The following is a 15,089-nucleotide window of genomic DNA, read 5'->3' on the forward strand; positions in this document are numbered from 1 at the left end:
ACTACTGTGGCCAGCACTTCTAGGCCCTAATTGCTTCTAGCCCTTAACTGTTAAAATAGCTTCCTAATTGGCCTCCTCTCCACAATCCTTCCCTTCACACAGATCTAACCCATAGTAATTAGTATGCCTCTTGGGCATCTTTAGTTGGCTTCCTCTTCCTTTAGGATTAAACACAAACTCCCAAAACCCACTTTCTTTCATATTGCTCTCCTTCATGTACTCTGTATTCCAACCAAACTAGCCATAACTTAAAGTTATGGATGTCTATATATTATATTTACATGTAATGCAACATATATATCCATATTTTTAACATGGATGGGCATAGATTTACATCATCTTACTAAATATTATCATTGGCCAGGAAAACGCAAGACTACAAAACAATAATTTGGGTAGACCTTTCATTCCTAAAGAAGAATTAGTCCCTAGACTAGTGAGCAGAGGCATAGTCTTTGTTTCATAATTATCTTTATTCTGTCATTTATTACAGCACAGAGATTGATGCCTACTATTCCTAACACAACAGAACAGCTATATGGCCAGAGCATTATATGCGCCGTGCCCCGAATGAAATCGTTAAAACCCTAAAGAAGATCTCTGAAATTAGATGTGGTGAAATAACAAACATTCCACTTCGAGAAGTCGATGTAGACCCCAAAATATTAACACCCAATATTTCACCTTTGAAAAAAACCTGTACATCAAAGGAAAATGTATCAATGTCACATCTCAGCAGAATTAAAAAAACACCAGCACTAGATCAAAAAGTCACATACGTGGAAGAAACATTTGAAACTGGATATGTAAAGAAGGCCACATCAAAAATATCTAGGAAATGTGTAAGTATGGCAGAACATCGTCCAGTAATAACATACAGCTACACCTGTAACATCAAATGCGCAGGCCAACACTTTTAACGTCAAAGGAACTACCTCTTTAAAAATAAAATCAAATAAAGAGCCATCTGTCACTGATCAGCCAAGAATTTCCTCACCAAATGAAGAGCACTCTCGGACGGGAGCCAACAAAATAAGTCTAAAGCCAGGTGGTGTGTCTGTAGATGTGCAGGCTGCCCCAGGAACTGTAACACCAAATTACATCAATGAACCAGGAGGCATGAAGAAAGTCATAAGAACCCCAGAGGGAAAAACAAAAACAGAAGACCTAACTGGCCTCAGAGTGCCTATGGCAACTCCAACATCAATGGCGGCAGAACTGAAAGTAGACAAAGAAAACAAAGTGGCAGAGTCTGCTGTGGATGATGCAAATTCTGTTCAGGAAAATCTTGGGACAACCCCAAAGGAAACTGAAATCCAAAAGAAGCTGATGAGGACAGCAGAGCAGCAAACTGAGGCAGAGGATCTCCCCAAGCAGCTCATGAAGACTCCTAAACTAAAATGTGGCTCCGTGGAGCATCTGACAACAGTGGTCAAGAGACCGATGAGAACTCCTAAGGACAAATTGGAAGTAGGGGAGGAGGAGTGGCAATGAAAGATCAATGATGAGTTCGCCTAAGGAAAAAAGCAACCAAAATATGAACATTAGGCCACCTCTTAGGCAGAAAGGGCCATCTGAAGATCTGGTAGGCCTCAAATATAACAGAAATCAACCTGCGCATATTCAAAAGAAAAACACAGAAGAGCAGGCATGCCTCAAAGAGCTTAGGATGACTATTCCAAAGCAAATCCAAAACTGAAGCATAAACAAGTCCCTCCTAATAAAACAAGTACAGAAATATGGATCAGTAGAAGATCTGACCACCACCAGGAGACTGATAAGAATGCCTGAGGAAAAGTGAGAACATTTAATAGAAGATGGAAAGTTGTCAAGAAGTCTGGTAAAACATCACAGAAAAAATGTGATCCAGAATACTCAATGAATGAAAGACCCAAAATACAACTAATACAAAACACACCAAGCAGCCTAGGGAAACTTAGAAGAGAACCCAAAAAGAAGAAGACCTTCGAGGTCATAGGAATATGACAGTTCATAAGGAAAAGGCAAAACCAGGAGAAAACTTAAAAGGGTTTTAGGAGAGTTTTGAAAATGTCAAAAGTAAAACCAGAAGATCTAAAGAGATTCAAACTGATGGAGAGGGCTAGACCTAAAACTGATCCTGATGAAAGAACAAAAGTTAGTGGTTCTGTTGGTGAAATAACATCTCACACACAACGAAATGAAAAGAAGCCACCAAAGGTCTTAAAAGAACTAAAATTGAAAAAAAGAATGGAGAATACAGGAATGATGGTGTTTTGTTCCAGGAATACAAAGGAAATATTTCCTAGTCAATCATATAAGATATTCCTAAATAGTGAAAAGGAACCTTTTAAGAATTTTCCAGGGATATTAAAGGGTCACAAGGCAGTACTGCACCCTAGAAACAGAAATAAACCTGTGCAGGAAGTGAATTTGAATTGGAGTGAAATCAATGAGTTACACGCAGAAAATGAACAAAAAAGTATCAAAAATTTGCAGGGGAAGACCACTGTGACTGAAGATGGACTGGCTTCAAGAAAGAGAAGCAAGTAAAGTTTCAAAAAGAACATATGCATACAGAGGAAGGAATAGATACCACCTAAGAGTTTCACAGTTCGTGAAAAGATGGAATCTTTAACATCTAGCACAACATAATTAAGTCTGCTAAGAAATCGCAAGAACTCAATTTAGTTGACCAACTGAACTATGTAAGACAGAGAAAGAGGGAAGAAACTTAAAGATGCAAGTCCCAATATAGGGATGATGACTTCAAAAACTAGAGGCAAAAACTAGAGGAAAAAAAGAAACTGCAGAAGAGCTTCCCAGAGAAATTTTTCATCAAGATCACATAAAAAGGAAGAGAGTATATGTATGGAGTGTCTAGGGAAGAGTCTCCTGGAGAAGAAAGCCAAGGAGAGTCCGTGTCACAGGTCTTCACCATCTAGAAGTAGGGGCATTAGATTACTCCATGCTGCCAGGGTGGCACCCGAAACAAAGCTAAAAGAGCCAAAGAAGCCTGTGAAAGTCCATTAAATTGGATTGAAGTCTAGTGGTAAAAATAAAAAGATACAGGACTGAAAGGATCTAATCCTGTATCAACATCCAGGAACATAAATAACAATGACAAATGCACAGTTATTTGCCTGGATATCTTTAAAAATTCGTTGGTACCTGAAGGAATTTTATGTTTAACTAGAAACAGAAACAAACAACCTCAAGAAATTCATCAGATACCTAGTCTAAAAAAGATTGTTGAAAAGCAGCTTCCAAGCCTGGAAAATAAAGCCCAGGATAGAGTGCAAGAATCCTTTAGAATTGGAAGCCAAAATGAAACTGACAAAGAGCTCTATAGTACTCCTTTGCTGAGGGCCATGGAGATAGCTTGTGCTGAGAACAAAAATAGAGGTATGACTGAAGACCTGTTACATTTAAGGTCTACCTTGAGAAGCAGACACACTACAGAATGGATAGGAATCCATTGTCAAAGGATATCTTACCTTAGGGTAAGATTGGAAAAGCAACTGTCTCCTGATTTTTCCTGACAAGAGAAAGCAGATCTGTAAAGATCTGCTAATCTTAGCAAAGATGACCCCTCCACCACAGCAGGAGAATCAACCCCAGAAAAAGTCTCAAATTGGAAGAAAACTTTTTACAATACTCTTTTGAGAAAGAGAATAAAATCAGAGACACCTAGTAGCAAACTGTCAGAGCCAATTGATGTTGAAAAGTATAGCCCAGAGAGATGTCTTCTAAAATCTGTCCCACGGGTCAGTGACAATCAAAAGAAACCCAGTCAGAGCCTTCTTTGTTTACAGAAACCAGCAGCAGTGCTGTGTTAGAAGATAACAAAAACCAGACTCAAGAAAAAGTCGCTGAGGAACCCATAAAATTAAGTAATGACCAGGAGTTTTCAAACTCATGGAAAACAAAAAACACAACTTAAGCAGACCAGACCACCTCCCATGGCCAAAGTAAGAGTAAAATCAGTATTTGAATTTATCATATGTAAAAGATTCAATTTCTGAAGTACAATTAGAGAAGGATAAACAAGCTTGCTGAACAAGATTGTATATCTATTCAGTTGTGAGGTTAAAGTTAGGAACCTCTTTTGCTTAAGGCAGTTTTGGTGAGAGAGCCTCCTCCCCAATGTAACCACCTCAGAGGTCTTTGCCACCCCTTTTGTACTGGCCACTCCTTTATGGGAAAATTTTTCTATCTCAACATCCTGTTTCTCAGCAGGGAATTATTCCCTTGCTTGGGAGACAAGTTCTATGGCCACTATACAGGTAAAGACCCTTCCCAGGGGAGGGATGGTAAATGTCTCTGCTGGTCTCTTGACTTGCACCACCTGTAATGATGCCTACAGTGAGTGATGTGTCCCCAGAGCTTTACCTCTGCCAGCTGTACCACCTATTCTGAGGGAACACTCCCTACTTGCACCTATGACCAAATTCCTCCTGCCACTCTCCTGGTAGGTATTTCCTATTTAACCTTCTCTTCCTAGTTGACACACAATATTACTGCCCCCTACTAGCTGTAACACTCTTATTGATTTTTGAAAGTTTCTCTCTTACCTATATAATAGTAGCATGTAATCATACTGATCCATGGGGGCATCCATGCTCAGTACCTTTTACAAACAGGTCCCATCTGTTCCCCTAAGGGATACTCCTTGCTTTGTGGGATGGGTGGGCCAGCTGGTGAGGATTCTGGGAATAAGTAAAGCAAAATGCCACTACTTGGCAGGACCCCAGGACTGTTGTTCTAGCCACCCAATGTTAAACAACTTATAAGGATTTTGGTGTGTGCTCCCTTGGATTTTTGGCACCACCTCTGACCATTTTCAATATTCTACCCCCAGTACCTCCACTCTAACAAGAGTGAAGCATGGGTTCTGGGACAATGTTCTCTGGGACCTTAAAAGGGAGCAGAGTGTCTCATGCCTTGGTATGGACATTTACAACATCAGTTCATTCTTTCAAACCTGACAGGGACCATGCACCAATTGGCAAATGACACAGCTTATGGCCTCTGGGATATTCAGCAACCTCTGTATTCCCTGGCAAATGTGGTCCTGGATAATCAGATAGCTTTGGATTATCTACTTGCTTAGTGGAGGTATCTGTGCCCTGGCCAACACCTCCTGCTGTATGTATATTAACAACTCTCAATAGCTGGAGCTCAATAGGACCTGGATGTGAGACATCCACAACAACCCTTAGTACACCAGTACATCCTCTCCTTGGGGATCCTGGTTTCTCTCTATGTTAACCCCTATTCTTGTCTCACTCCTGATTATATTCCTTTTCCTTCTTTTTGGCATTGTCTGCTTAATCTCCTTGCCAGATTTGTCTCCTCTAGGCTCAGTGCCCTCCACTTCTGGATGACTGCTCAAGCTGAGTACCAACCTCTGTCCCAGACCACAACCTATCAGCCCTTGGACCTGGCATCGGCCAAGTTCCAGACACTGACTAGAGAACCAACTCCTTGACCAGAGGGACCCCAGCAGACAGGGACAGCTCTAAGCCCAAACCCGGCAGGAAGCATTTCAGAAGCTGAGACCATCATCCCTAACCCAAAAGATTTTGGGTCCCGTCTGTTCAAGGGGGGAATGTTGGGGTGCTTGGGTGCTTATACTTAGGCGCTTATGTTTGGGTGCTTGTACTTGGACCCCAACTTCTCCCTAGCCTCAGAAACACTGTCCCTTGATAATCATGTGGGATCAATTGGGCCCCAAGGAGGGCCAAAAACCTAAATTAATCTTTTGCTCTCTGAGTGAACTAAACACACCCCTTCCTGTGTCAGCAAATTTCAGGACCAGATGGAGCTGATCAGTATTCTTCCTGTTTGTTATCACTGGGCCCAGGATGTCTGGGACCAGATACTCTCTTGAATAATGGGATTTTTCTTATCTTGAGTTTCAATTGAGAACTGACCACTCCTTAACCACTCCCTAATCCCACCCTGAATCACCTAGTTAGCATATTTGACACATGTTTTATTGCATTTTTTCCTAGATAAACTTTACCTGTACCTCTCTAAGGTTGCAGGATCCTTTAAGAATCCTTGCCCTCTGAAAAGGTAACAATAAACTTTGCCACCTTGGCTCACAGAATACATGAGTCTGTGAATTCATTCCAGACCACCAGTCCTGTACTCTGGTCTTTGAGGGGTCACAACCTCTCAACCTCTTAGCCCACAACACTCATGTCTAGGGTTTCCCCAAAGAAGGTTCTATGAGTAAAGATACTCAATGTGAAAAGTAGTTATCAAGTTACAAGACAGATTTTGCTTTCCTCACCTCAAAGGAAATGCTTAAAATCAACAAGATTCAAAATTAAGCATTGACAGAGAATTAAAATATGAAACAATGACCTAGCAACTAATGTATGTTTGGTCATAAACTTCTACCTTCTCCACAGATCTGACAAGTAAACCATTCCTTACTCTCCTCATTTGTTTATATATTCAACCTTGATGTCTAAATAGCATATTCATTTTGACCTTATTTTGGCACACGGTGTAAAATGTTGGTCTATGCCTCCTTTCTGCTGTACTATTTTCCAGTTTTCCCAACACTTTTTGCCAAATATGGAGTTGTTGTCCCAGAAGCTGGAGTTTGGGGGTTTATCAAAAAGAAGATTACCATGTTATTGATTACTGTGTCTTATGTACCTAACCTATTGCACTGATCCACCACTCTATTTCTGAGGCAATGTCAAGGAGTTTTCATGATTGCTGCTTTACAAAACAGTTTTAGATCTAGTATTGCGAGGCCACCTTCCCTTGCATTTCTTTTCATTAATGGCCTTGATATTTTGTTCTTCTGGGTGAATTTTGTTATTATTTTTTCTAGCTCTCTAAAATAATTGTGGTAGTCGGTTTGGTATGGCAATGAATAAGTAAATTAATTTAGGCAAGATTTTCATTTTTATTCTATTAGTTCGGCCTACCCATGAGCAATTGGTATTTTTCAAATTATTTAATTCTGAATTCTTTGTGAGAAAAGTGTATTGTAATTGTGTTCACATAATTCCTGGGTTTATCTTTGCAGGTAGACTCCCAAATATTTTATATTGTCTACAGTTACATTAAAAATCTAATTTTTCTATCTCTTCTTGCAAGGCTTTCTTAGCAATATAAAGAAACGCTGATGATTTATGTGGGTTTATTTTATGAGCTGCATATATAGTGTTGTAATTCAATATTTAATATAGATTAACAGAAATATTAAAACATTTATTTTCTTCTCAAAACTAGGATTTTTAACAGAAACTGATCATAGTTTAGGGCATACCGAATTTCCAGGTAAATACAAAAAAGTAAAATTCATAAAGGCTTACTTTATAAACAAAACATGATAAAATAAGAAATATGAAGGGGACCACAATTGTTTTGTTTTGCTTTATTTACACAGATGCTGGAGAGGTTTGCCGTTTCCTTCTCCAGCTCATTTTACAAGTGAGAAAACTGAGACAAACAGGGTTAAGTGAGTTGCCCAGGGTCACACAGCTAGGAAGTATCTGAGGCCAGATATGAACTCAGGAAAATGAATCTTCCTGACACCAGGCACAGAACTCTGTCCACTGTATCACCCGGCAGCTCTCCTGTGTTGTTCAATTGTTTCCCTAAGCTATTTTATGATAATGATAACAAGAATGATAATAGTGAAGAGAATTAACGAAAATTGTGAAGTATGACAGTGATTTTTCACCTGACATCTCATTCATCTTTATAGCAAATTATATAACAAAGAAGAAAGTGCTTGTATTTTCATTCTAATTTTCTTGATGAGGAAATCATGATGCAAATTAAAATCTGCAGCATTCTCATGAGCTACCACTCTAAAAAGGAAATAGGGTTAGGTGGAAGCAATCCTGCTGTACTGTATCATTCAATTAGTTCCCAAGGGCACTTCATCATAATGATAATAATGAAAATATTTGACCTGCAAAAGCGATTTTTCACCTACTATCTCCTTTGCCTTCATAACAATCCTATAACAAAAGAAGGGTGAGTATTTTTATCACAGTTTTCTAGATGAGGAAAGCATGATGCAAATTAACTGACTTGACTAAGGCAGAGAAGGTAACTAGTTAAACACAGCCAAGACTATAATCTAAATCTCAGAGCTTCTTCCACTAGCCAACCCACCTTCTACCTCTTTGATTGTGCCTTCTACCATGATGTTATTGTTTCCAAATGTGCCTGAGAAATAGAATACCTAGAGATGGTTTTCAACTGCCTTCTCCCAGAAGATTACATTAATTCCTTTCATGACACAGAAGAAATTCTAGGGGCTGAAATTATGGTAAGGAACATATGAGGATCAATAGCCATATATGTGAGTTCCTCAGTTGGAAAAGGTAGACTAACCCAAGGGTCACTGGGCATTTGCTCAATTTCCTACAAAACTAACTCACTAGAAATTGGATAGAGAAAGGAAAAACATAGGAAAAACATTCCACCTCATGATGTCATGGGAGTGGAAATAAAAAAGGGCAATGGATATTTGTGAAAGGTGTTACACAGGCAGAACTGAAAAGACTTGTAAATTGCCTGGAAATCCACAAGTTCCCCACCATGCAAGGAACAGCTTCTATCAAGATGGGGCATGTCATCTCCACCAAATGCCAACCAACTGACACCTCCAAGGCAAGCAAGCCAGCATAGCAAATGCAGCAAGACACCTGAAGGGAGACATACAAGGTGGGATGTGCCAGGGGAATCAAGCCACCACCAGCACTTCCACCACAACCTCCCATGAGACTGATTCACATAAAGATAGCCCAGGACCCTGAACCCATGATCCCTAGCAGTATCACTGTCCCCTAGAACACTGGTCCTGCTTTAGCCCAGTTCCTGAAGCAAGAAGTCACAGAAGCGATCACTGTGGAGGAAGGGGCCCCCTTCCCCACCCCACCAACAGCTGACCAACTGCCACTGATGGACCAGTAAGCCCAAGAACCCAGAGAGTGGGAACACTCCCTACACCAACCAGTCCTACTGCCAAGCCCAGCCACTGAAGCCATCATCCCAGAAACCAACCCAGGAAGGGGATGGGACCTGTCACCTACTTCTCCAGGTCCTAAAGCCTTCACCTCCTCAGTAATCACACTTACTTAAGAACCAGGAAAAAAGTTCTTCCCACCAAAAGTCTTCACACTGTCAAATGGCTCAACATTATAAATGGAGATAAGTGTATTCATCAGTGAAAAGAGCATTACAAAGGACATGTTACTATATGCTTTGCCACTCAACCCATGGACCCTTTATGAGTCATCAAGCCAACAATTCATTAACAGCTGAAATTGCTTATGTTGTCTCTCTCCCACTAGAATGTGAGCTCCTTGAAAGGAGAGGTTAGGTGCCTTTCTTTCTATTTGTATCCTCAGCACTTAGCAAAGCTCTGCACACAGTAAGCTCTTAATCAAGAGCTTATTCTTTTGGCCAAAGCTTTGATTTCCTCACAACATCTGACATGGTCTTTCAAGGACACAATCTCAAAGGTTGGTCTGGCCTCATTTTCTTTGTCATTGTCCAGCTGGGATTTCATCTCTTGCAATAAGGATTTTTTTGTGATGAGCCTGTTTTGAACATTGCTTAGCTCTCTAAGAAAAGAAAATATAAAGGCGGTATTTTCCTTCATACCAAAAAAACTTTAAGTAGCCTGTAATTTTAACTTTTAGAAAATCATGACCAGAGAGTGGATATTTAGTTCATAAACTAAAAGGAAACCACCCTGCATAAAAAGTTAACCATTACTACTGTTGATCACATTCCTTCTCTTTCTCCACCTCCTTCTTCATAAAGGAGAGGAGAGAGGACAAATTATAAGAGTGTATGATGGAAGTTGCACATACAGTTGACAATCATAACCATAAATAGAATGAACTCATGTATGAAATGTGGTGGGGGTAGCATAAAGATTTAAAAATCAGCCTCTAATATTATGTTGTATTCAAAAATATGTACCTTAAAATACAGATTCACATGGATTTAAAATGATGGGCTCAAGCTATGCATTTAAAAGCATTATGCTGAGGAGCCAGCCTACCAAAGGGAGCCATGGCACAAAAAAAAAAAAAGAAAAAAGAAAAAAAAGATTAAGAAGAACTGCTATAAACTCTCTTGTCCCTTTCTCCCTAATTTGCCTTGGCCCCGGAAAAGGTGTAAAACGTTAGGAACTATGCTCCTGCCCTGGTCCTGGTGCTGGCCCTGGAGTCTATCAAGTTGCTGAAATAGGCAGAGCCTCTCCAACTTGACCCTCCTATGCCTCTGTGTTTGCCCCAAGGATTTATATCCGAACATTTTCATGTTTCCTTCATGTGGTGAAAAATACAGCAGCGCTGGTATTTTGGACAAACACTTCCCCTGTCATTTACTGTACATGAAAATAACTTGGACTTGCAGAAACACTTTTACAAGAAACCAATAAATCAGTCAAAATAGAAACATAATGCATTGTTTTAAACTGTATGTAAAATCGCCCAAATCTGTTCTATATGATGGCCTCTAGTTCTGAAAATACCACTCAGAAGTCCAAGTATTAATACAGTGAATAAAATGATGCTAATAGGAATACAAATGGGACTAATAGGAAAAACATTAGATTTATATACTTTATACCTAAGGCATCTCAAAATATACACATCATTTATTTTAACCATGGGTTTCTCCATTAAAAGTTGTCATTTTCCAACCTCTGACTGCTCACTACTATTTAATTAAATATCACTTCAGGCAGTCTTCTTTATATAAACAGTATGAAATTAAGGCTAAAACACTGTTAGAGTTAGAAGGGCTTCAGTTTCCACAGGTAGAATAATGCAGAGATTTAAAGAATAACAGCTCCAGGAAGTAGTACACTGTAGGTGGGCTCGGGCTTAGCCAATAAAAAGTAAGTTGAAGGTTCTATAAAGGCCCCAAAATCAAGATAAGTGTCAAGCCAGCTCAGACCAGTTAGGGTCAACCTGAGGACACCTGAAAAATGTTAGTGCGCCTGCTTCATGAGCTTCATTACTATTATCTGACACACCCTGCATAAAATTAGAGCCTCAGTAATGAGTCTTGGGACGTATGACCAAGGGAGGGGGAACATACTTGAGCCTATCAAGGGGAAACATGTAAGGAAAGGTGCAACTTGGGAAGGGATGGACCAATCCCGGCCTGGGAGGTTTCCCGCTGAATTCAACTGCATAAAAGCACACTTGCCCTTGCACTCAGGGCCCACCCCTCCTGAAGAGGGGTGGAGCCGGCTTTTGGCCAGAAACATCTAAATCCTCTGGACTTTCTTTATGATAAATTTTCTTGATACTAAATTTTTGGTGTCAAGCCTATTTCTAACAACACCAGGACTGCACTGGAATTGTGGAAATCAGGAAACAACAAAAGGAATAATATTTTTACTCAGGAAAGCTAACAATTTAAACAGAAGCAACTTACTTTAATGAGTAATGAAAAATTCATGTCCTAACAGAAATTTTCAATTAACAATATCATTAATGCTAGGTGCCATTTCCCTATAATGTCATTACTAGCTTAAACATTTTACCAAAGTTCATAACATTAAACACCAATGGCTTAAACATTTTCTCAAGATTCATAATATTAAAGCCTAAAATGTCACATTCAACAACAAAAGTAAGCCTTTTCTCTTATGGACAGCGGCTGCAGAAAATACGAGCCCAGGATACGTGAAATAAAGCTCTGAAGGGGACACATTTCTTCTAACTCAAACTACCTTTGACCCTAAAGGCTTGTTCTGTTTACAACACTTGTTAGTGGACTAAATTGAGAACTTTCCCCTTCCTTTTTTCCATCAACTAGAATCTAAAACAACACAAATTATTTTTCAGAAAAAGGTAGGCTAATGACCACAGCTATTAGTTTCTTTATAACCAAAGTATACTTATAAGATAGAATATTTTTAAGTGCTTATTATGTGCCAGGCACTGTGCTGAGCTCTGATAAGGAAATAAGACTATCCCAAATCAAAGAATGAGTTCAAGAAACATGCAGTTAAACCTTTGTGATTAACTCAAGCACTGCCTTCACTGCTCCTATTCCCATCTCATATATACAGAGTGAAAACAGACATTGAAAGATGGTTAACAAAAGTAATAATTGCTCTAAAACAAATCTTGTCAGGTTGCTAAATGAGACTCTAAGATACACATTTCCATCTAATCTACTTATCTACATGAATACAGATAGACACATAGATAGATATACATAAAACCAAGTGATTACACTACTCAGCAAGGTAAATAAAGCTTCTTTTTAAAAAGTACATCACTTGGCTATTCTGAGCTATGATTTCCTCCTCTCAAGAAAAGGGTCAACTAGAAACCTCATTTTCATTTTCCACAAAATACAAGATTGATTCACTTGAATTAAATCCTCCTATCCATTTCACTCTGCCAGTAAGAAAGGGACCACTGATTGATAAATTTCAGATTTCTTCAAAAGCTTGTCTTCCTTCTCAACCAGTAAAACAACCAGGTCTTGCCCAAATCTCTCAGACTAAAGTCCATCTACCTTGCACAAGAAATGTCACTAAATTATTCAATTCAGCCACAACTGCCAGCTGACCAGCCAGCCCACCACCAATCTCCCCATCCCCAGTGAAACAATTAAGTATTGCATTCTTTTTCTGTCTTTCTTTAATCTTAAATCAAGTAGAGAATCTCTGAAGAAGATACTTCAAAAGGAAAAGCCAGAAGGGGATTTTTTCAAAGCATTTTCTTGGGCACAAGTCAACACAAATGTGTTCCTATCTCACAGATGGCACATACCGGTGGCAGAGATTAACTTTTCCTGTACCATAAATGAAAAGGTTGAGCAATAGCATGAAAGCAGCAGTTATTCGTTTCCAAAACGTTTTTTGTGTGTTGCCCTCTAGATTCTAGTGGCGCTCCCACTCCTGAATTTTAAAAATTAATCCAAGCAATGAGATACTGAATCAACTATTGCACCCACCTGGCCAGGAAACTCCGTTCCTTCAGAACAATCTAGCCAGGCATGCACGGAGTTCTCTTACAAGAATACCGATGCTCCAGGAATCCCAGTCTCGCCAAAGCTGGCTCTCAATCTCAGGAGGGCTCCCCCGCAGCTACCAAGACTGTAGGAAGCGTCCACTCCTCCAAGCACAAGCAGCTTTTACCGGGCAGCAAGACGCCAAGTCAGCAGTCCAAGTCTATTACACCTACAGCCGACCCTCTTGCTGCCTGTCTTCCAGGGTAGGAAGGCCAAGTTCCTTCCTCCTCCTTCCTGCCAGGACAAGTTTCAAAAGCAACTCGTTTTCAGCAAGGGCAGCTTTCGTTTTCTCGAGCATTAAGGGGATAAAAAAAAAGTCAAGAAAGCCTGAGAAAAACGAGATCACAGATGATTCACCTGCTGTCGGTCATCGTCCCCTCTCCCTCACCCTTCCCACTTTCCCTGAGCAGATAATCTCAAGGGGGAATTGACGCGGATGCTCCCAAACCACCAAGCTCACCGTTTCTCCCCTGGAACACGTCGCTTCCTTCTCCAGCTAGGACGAAACTCTGCAGAGCCGGCATCATCCTTTGGGGGACCCGAGGACAGCTCAGCTGCTCCCTAACCCCCTCCAATAATGTTAGGGGGACCTAACAGCTGTAGTCTTACTAGGGTCCGCCTAAGACTATTGGACGTGGTTAGGGGAGCAGCTGAGATTTGTGAAACACACCTGTGCCATGAATCCGTGCAGATTTCTGGCTCCTGGAGCTATGAGCATTTTCCAAGAGCCCAGTTCCCTGCAATAAAAACCAAGCCGTATGGTGCTTGTGAAGGCACAACACACAGCTGAGGGGGCTGAGGCTAAACCCAGCTCCCAGGCACCTGGAGCACAGGTTTGGAAAGGGGCAGGAGAGCACGTTTCTTGTTCCACGGATCAGTTACAGGGGCTCCAAGAGCAGGCCCGCCGTTCCAGACTGAAGCTGGATGTGGCAGTAATACAGCTGATCTTACTTTTGCTCTCTCTGGGTGGGAGTTGAGACCACTGAAAGCTGCCCCATTCCCAATAGCTTCCCGGGGACTCCCTTCCCAGCCCCAGGACTCTCCAGTGTGGGCGTTGTGGGCGTTGCTGCCCCTTGTGGCATTTTAGATCCCTTCCTCCCCCATGGCCCACGAAACATAAAATTTGTTCATTGGATGGGAGTGGGGAGAAGGTAGTGCCAAAGACAGTGTTTCCGATCCAGCTAAGCAAATCTGCTTAGGGCATGGGGTTAAAACACTTGACTCCATTAATCATATCATGCTAGAAGAGACCTTGAGGTTATGCAGTTCAACAGCTGTATGTTTACAGACAAAGAAACTGAGGCCCAGAGAGGTTAGGTGACTTGTCCAAGGTGACACAAGGAATAGAGCTAAGAATCAAATTCAGATACTTCTTTTCCAGAGCTGAAGTTCTTTCAGGGGCAGCTAGCTGCTAGCTAGGAATGCTGGGCCCGCAGTCAGACAGACTCATTCCTGAGTTCAAATCTGGCTTCAGACATTCCTAGCTGTGTGACCCTGGGCAAGTCCCTTAATGCTGTTTACCTCAGTTTCCTTATCTGTAAAATGATCTGGAGAAGGAAATGGCAAACGACTCCAATATCTTTGCCAAGAAAAGATCAAAATGGAGTCGCAGAGAGTCTGAAACAACTGAACGATAACTTATGCTTTGAGAGTCTCAGTTTCCTTATCTATAAAATGGGAATAATTCTTATACTATCCACCTTGCAGGGTTATTATGAAGAAAGCCTTTGCAAAACTTAAGCAATCTATAAATATAATTTTTTCTGAGAGGTGATCAGTGTGTTGAAGACAGCTTATACTGACTGTAAAATTTTCAGCATATACACCTTGGAAATCAGCAAATGCTACAAATTGGCTTGATTTGTCCTTTTGTTGGTTGTCTAGACTTAGGAAACTGATGAAGAAAATGTTAATAATGCAAATTAAACTTAGAAGTGTATTCTGTGCATTATTTTGTTTGTTCCTTTTTGGAGAGCCAATTGTTAAAGATTTACCAGCACACTCAGAGCACTCTTGCTCAGGACTATATATTCTAGATTAAAGGGACATAGACCTGAGGCAGGGAGAAATAG

At 40.5% G+C, this 15,089-nt stretch overlaps 1 protein-coding gene and 1 pseudogene across 1 annotated transcript; both read left to right on the forward strand.

Moving 5' to 3' along the window:
• Positions 1-554: 554 nt before the first annotated feature.
• On the forward strand, positions 555-1,699 carry LOC144454106 (uncharacterized). The gene is given in 3 exon segments (XM_078151282.1): positions 555-806; positions 907-1,481; positions 1,483-1,699. Coding segments are annotated over 3 exon segments (1,044 nt in total).
• Positions 1,700-1,783: 84 nt separating this feature from the next.
• Positions 1,784-8,937, forward strand: LOC110204259 (uncharacterized; annotated as a pseudogene).
• The last annotated feature ends 6,152 nt before the right edge of the window (positions 8,938-15,089 follow it).

Source organism: Phascolarctos cinereus, unplaced genomic scaffold, assembly GCF_003287225.1.
Source record: "Phascolarctos cinereus isolate Bilbo 61053 unplaced genomic scaffold, phaCin_HiC Scaffold_179;HRSCAF=755, whole genome shotgun sequence".
Classification (NCBI taxonomy): Eukaryota; Metazoa; Chordata; class Mammalia; order Diprotodontia; family Phascolarctidae; genus Phascolarctos; species Phascolarctos cinereus.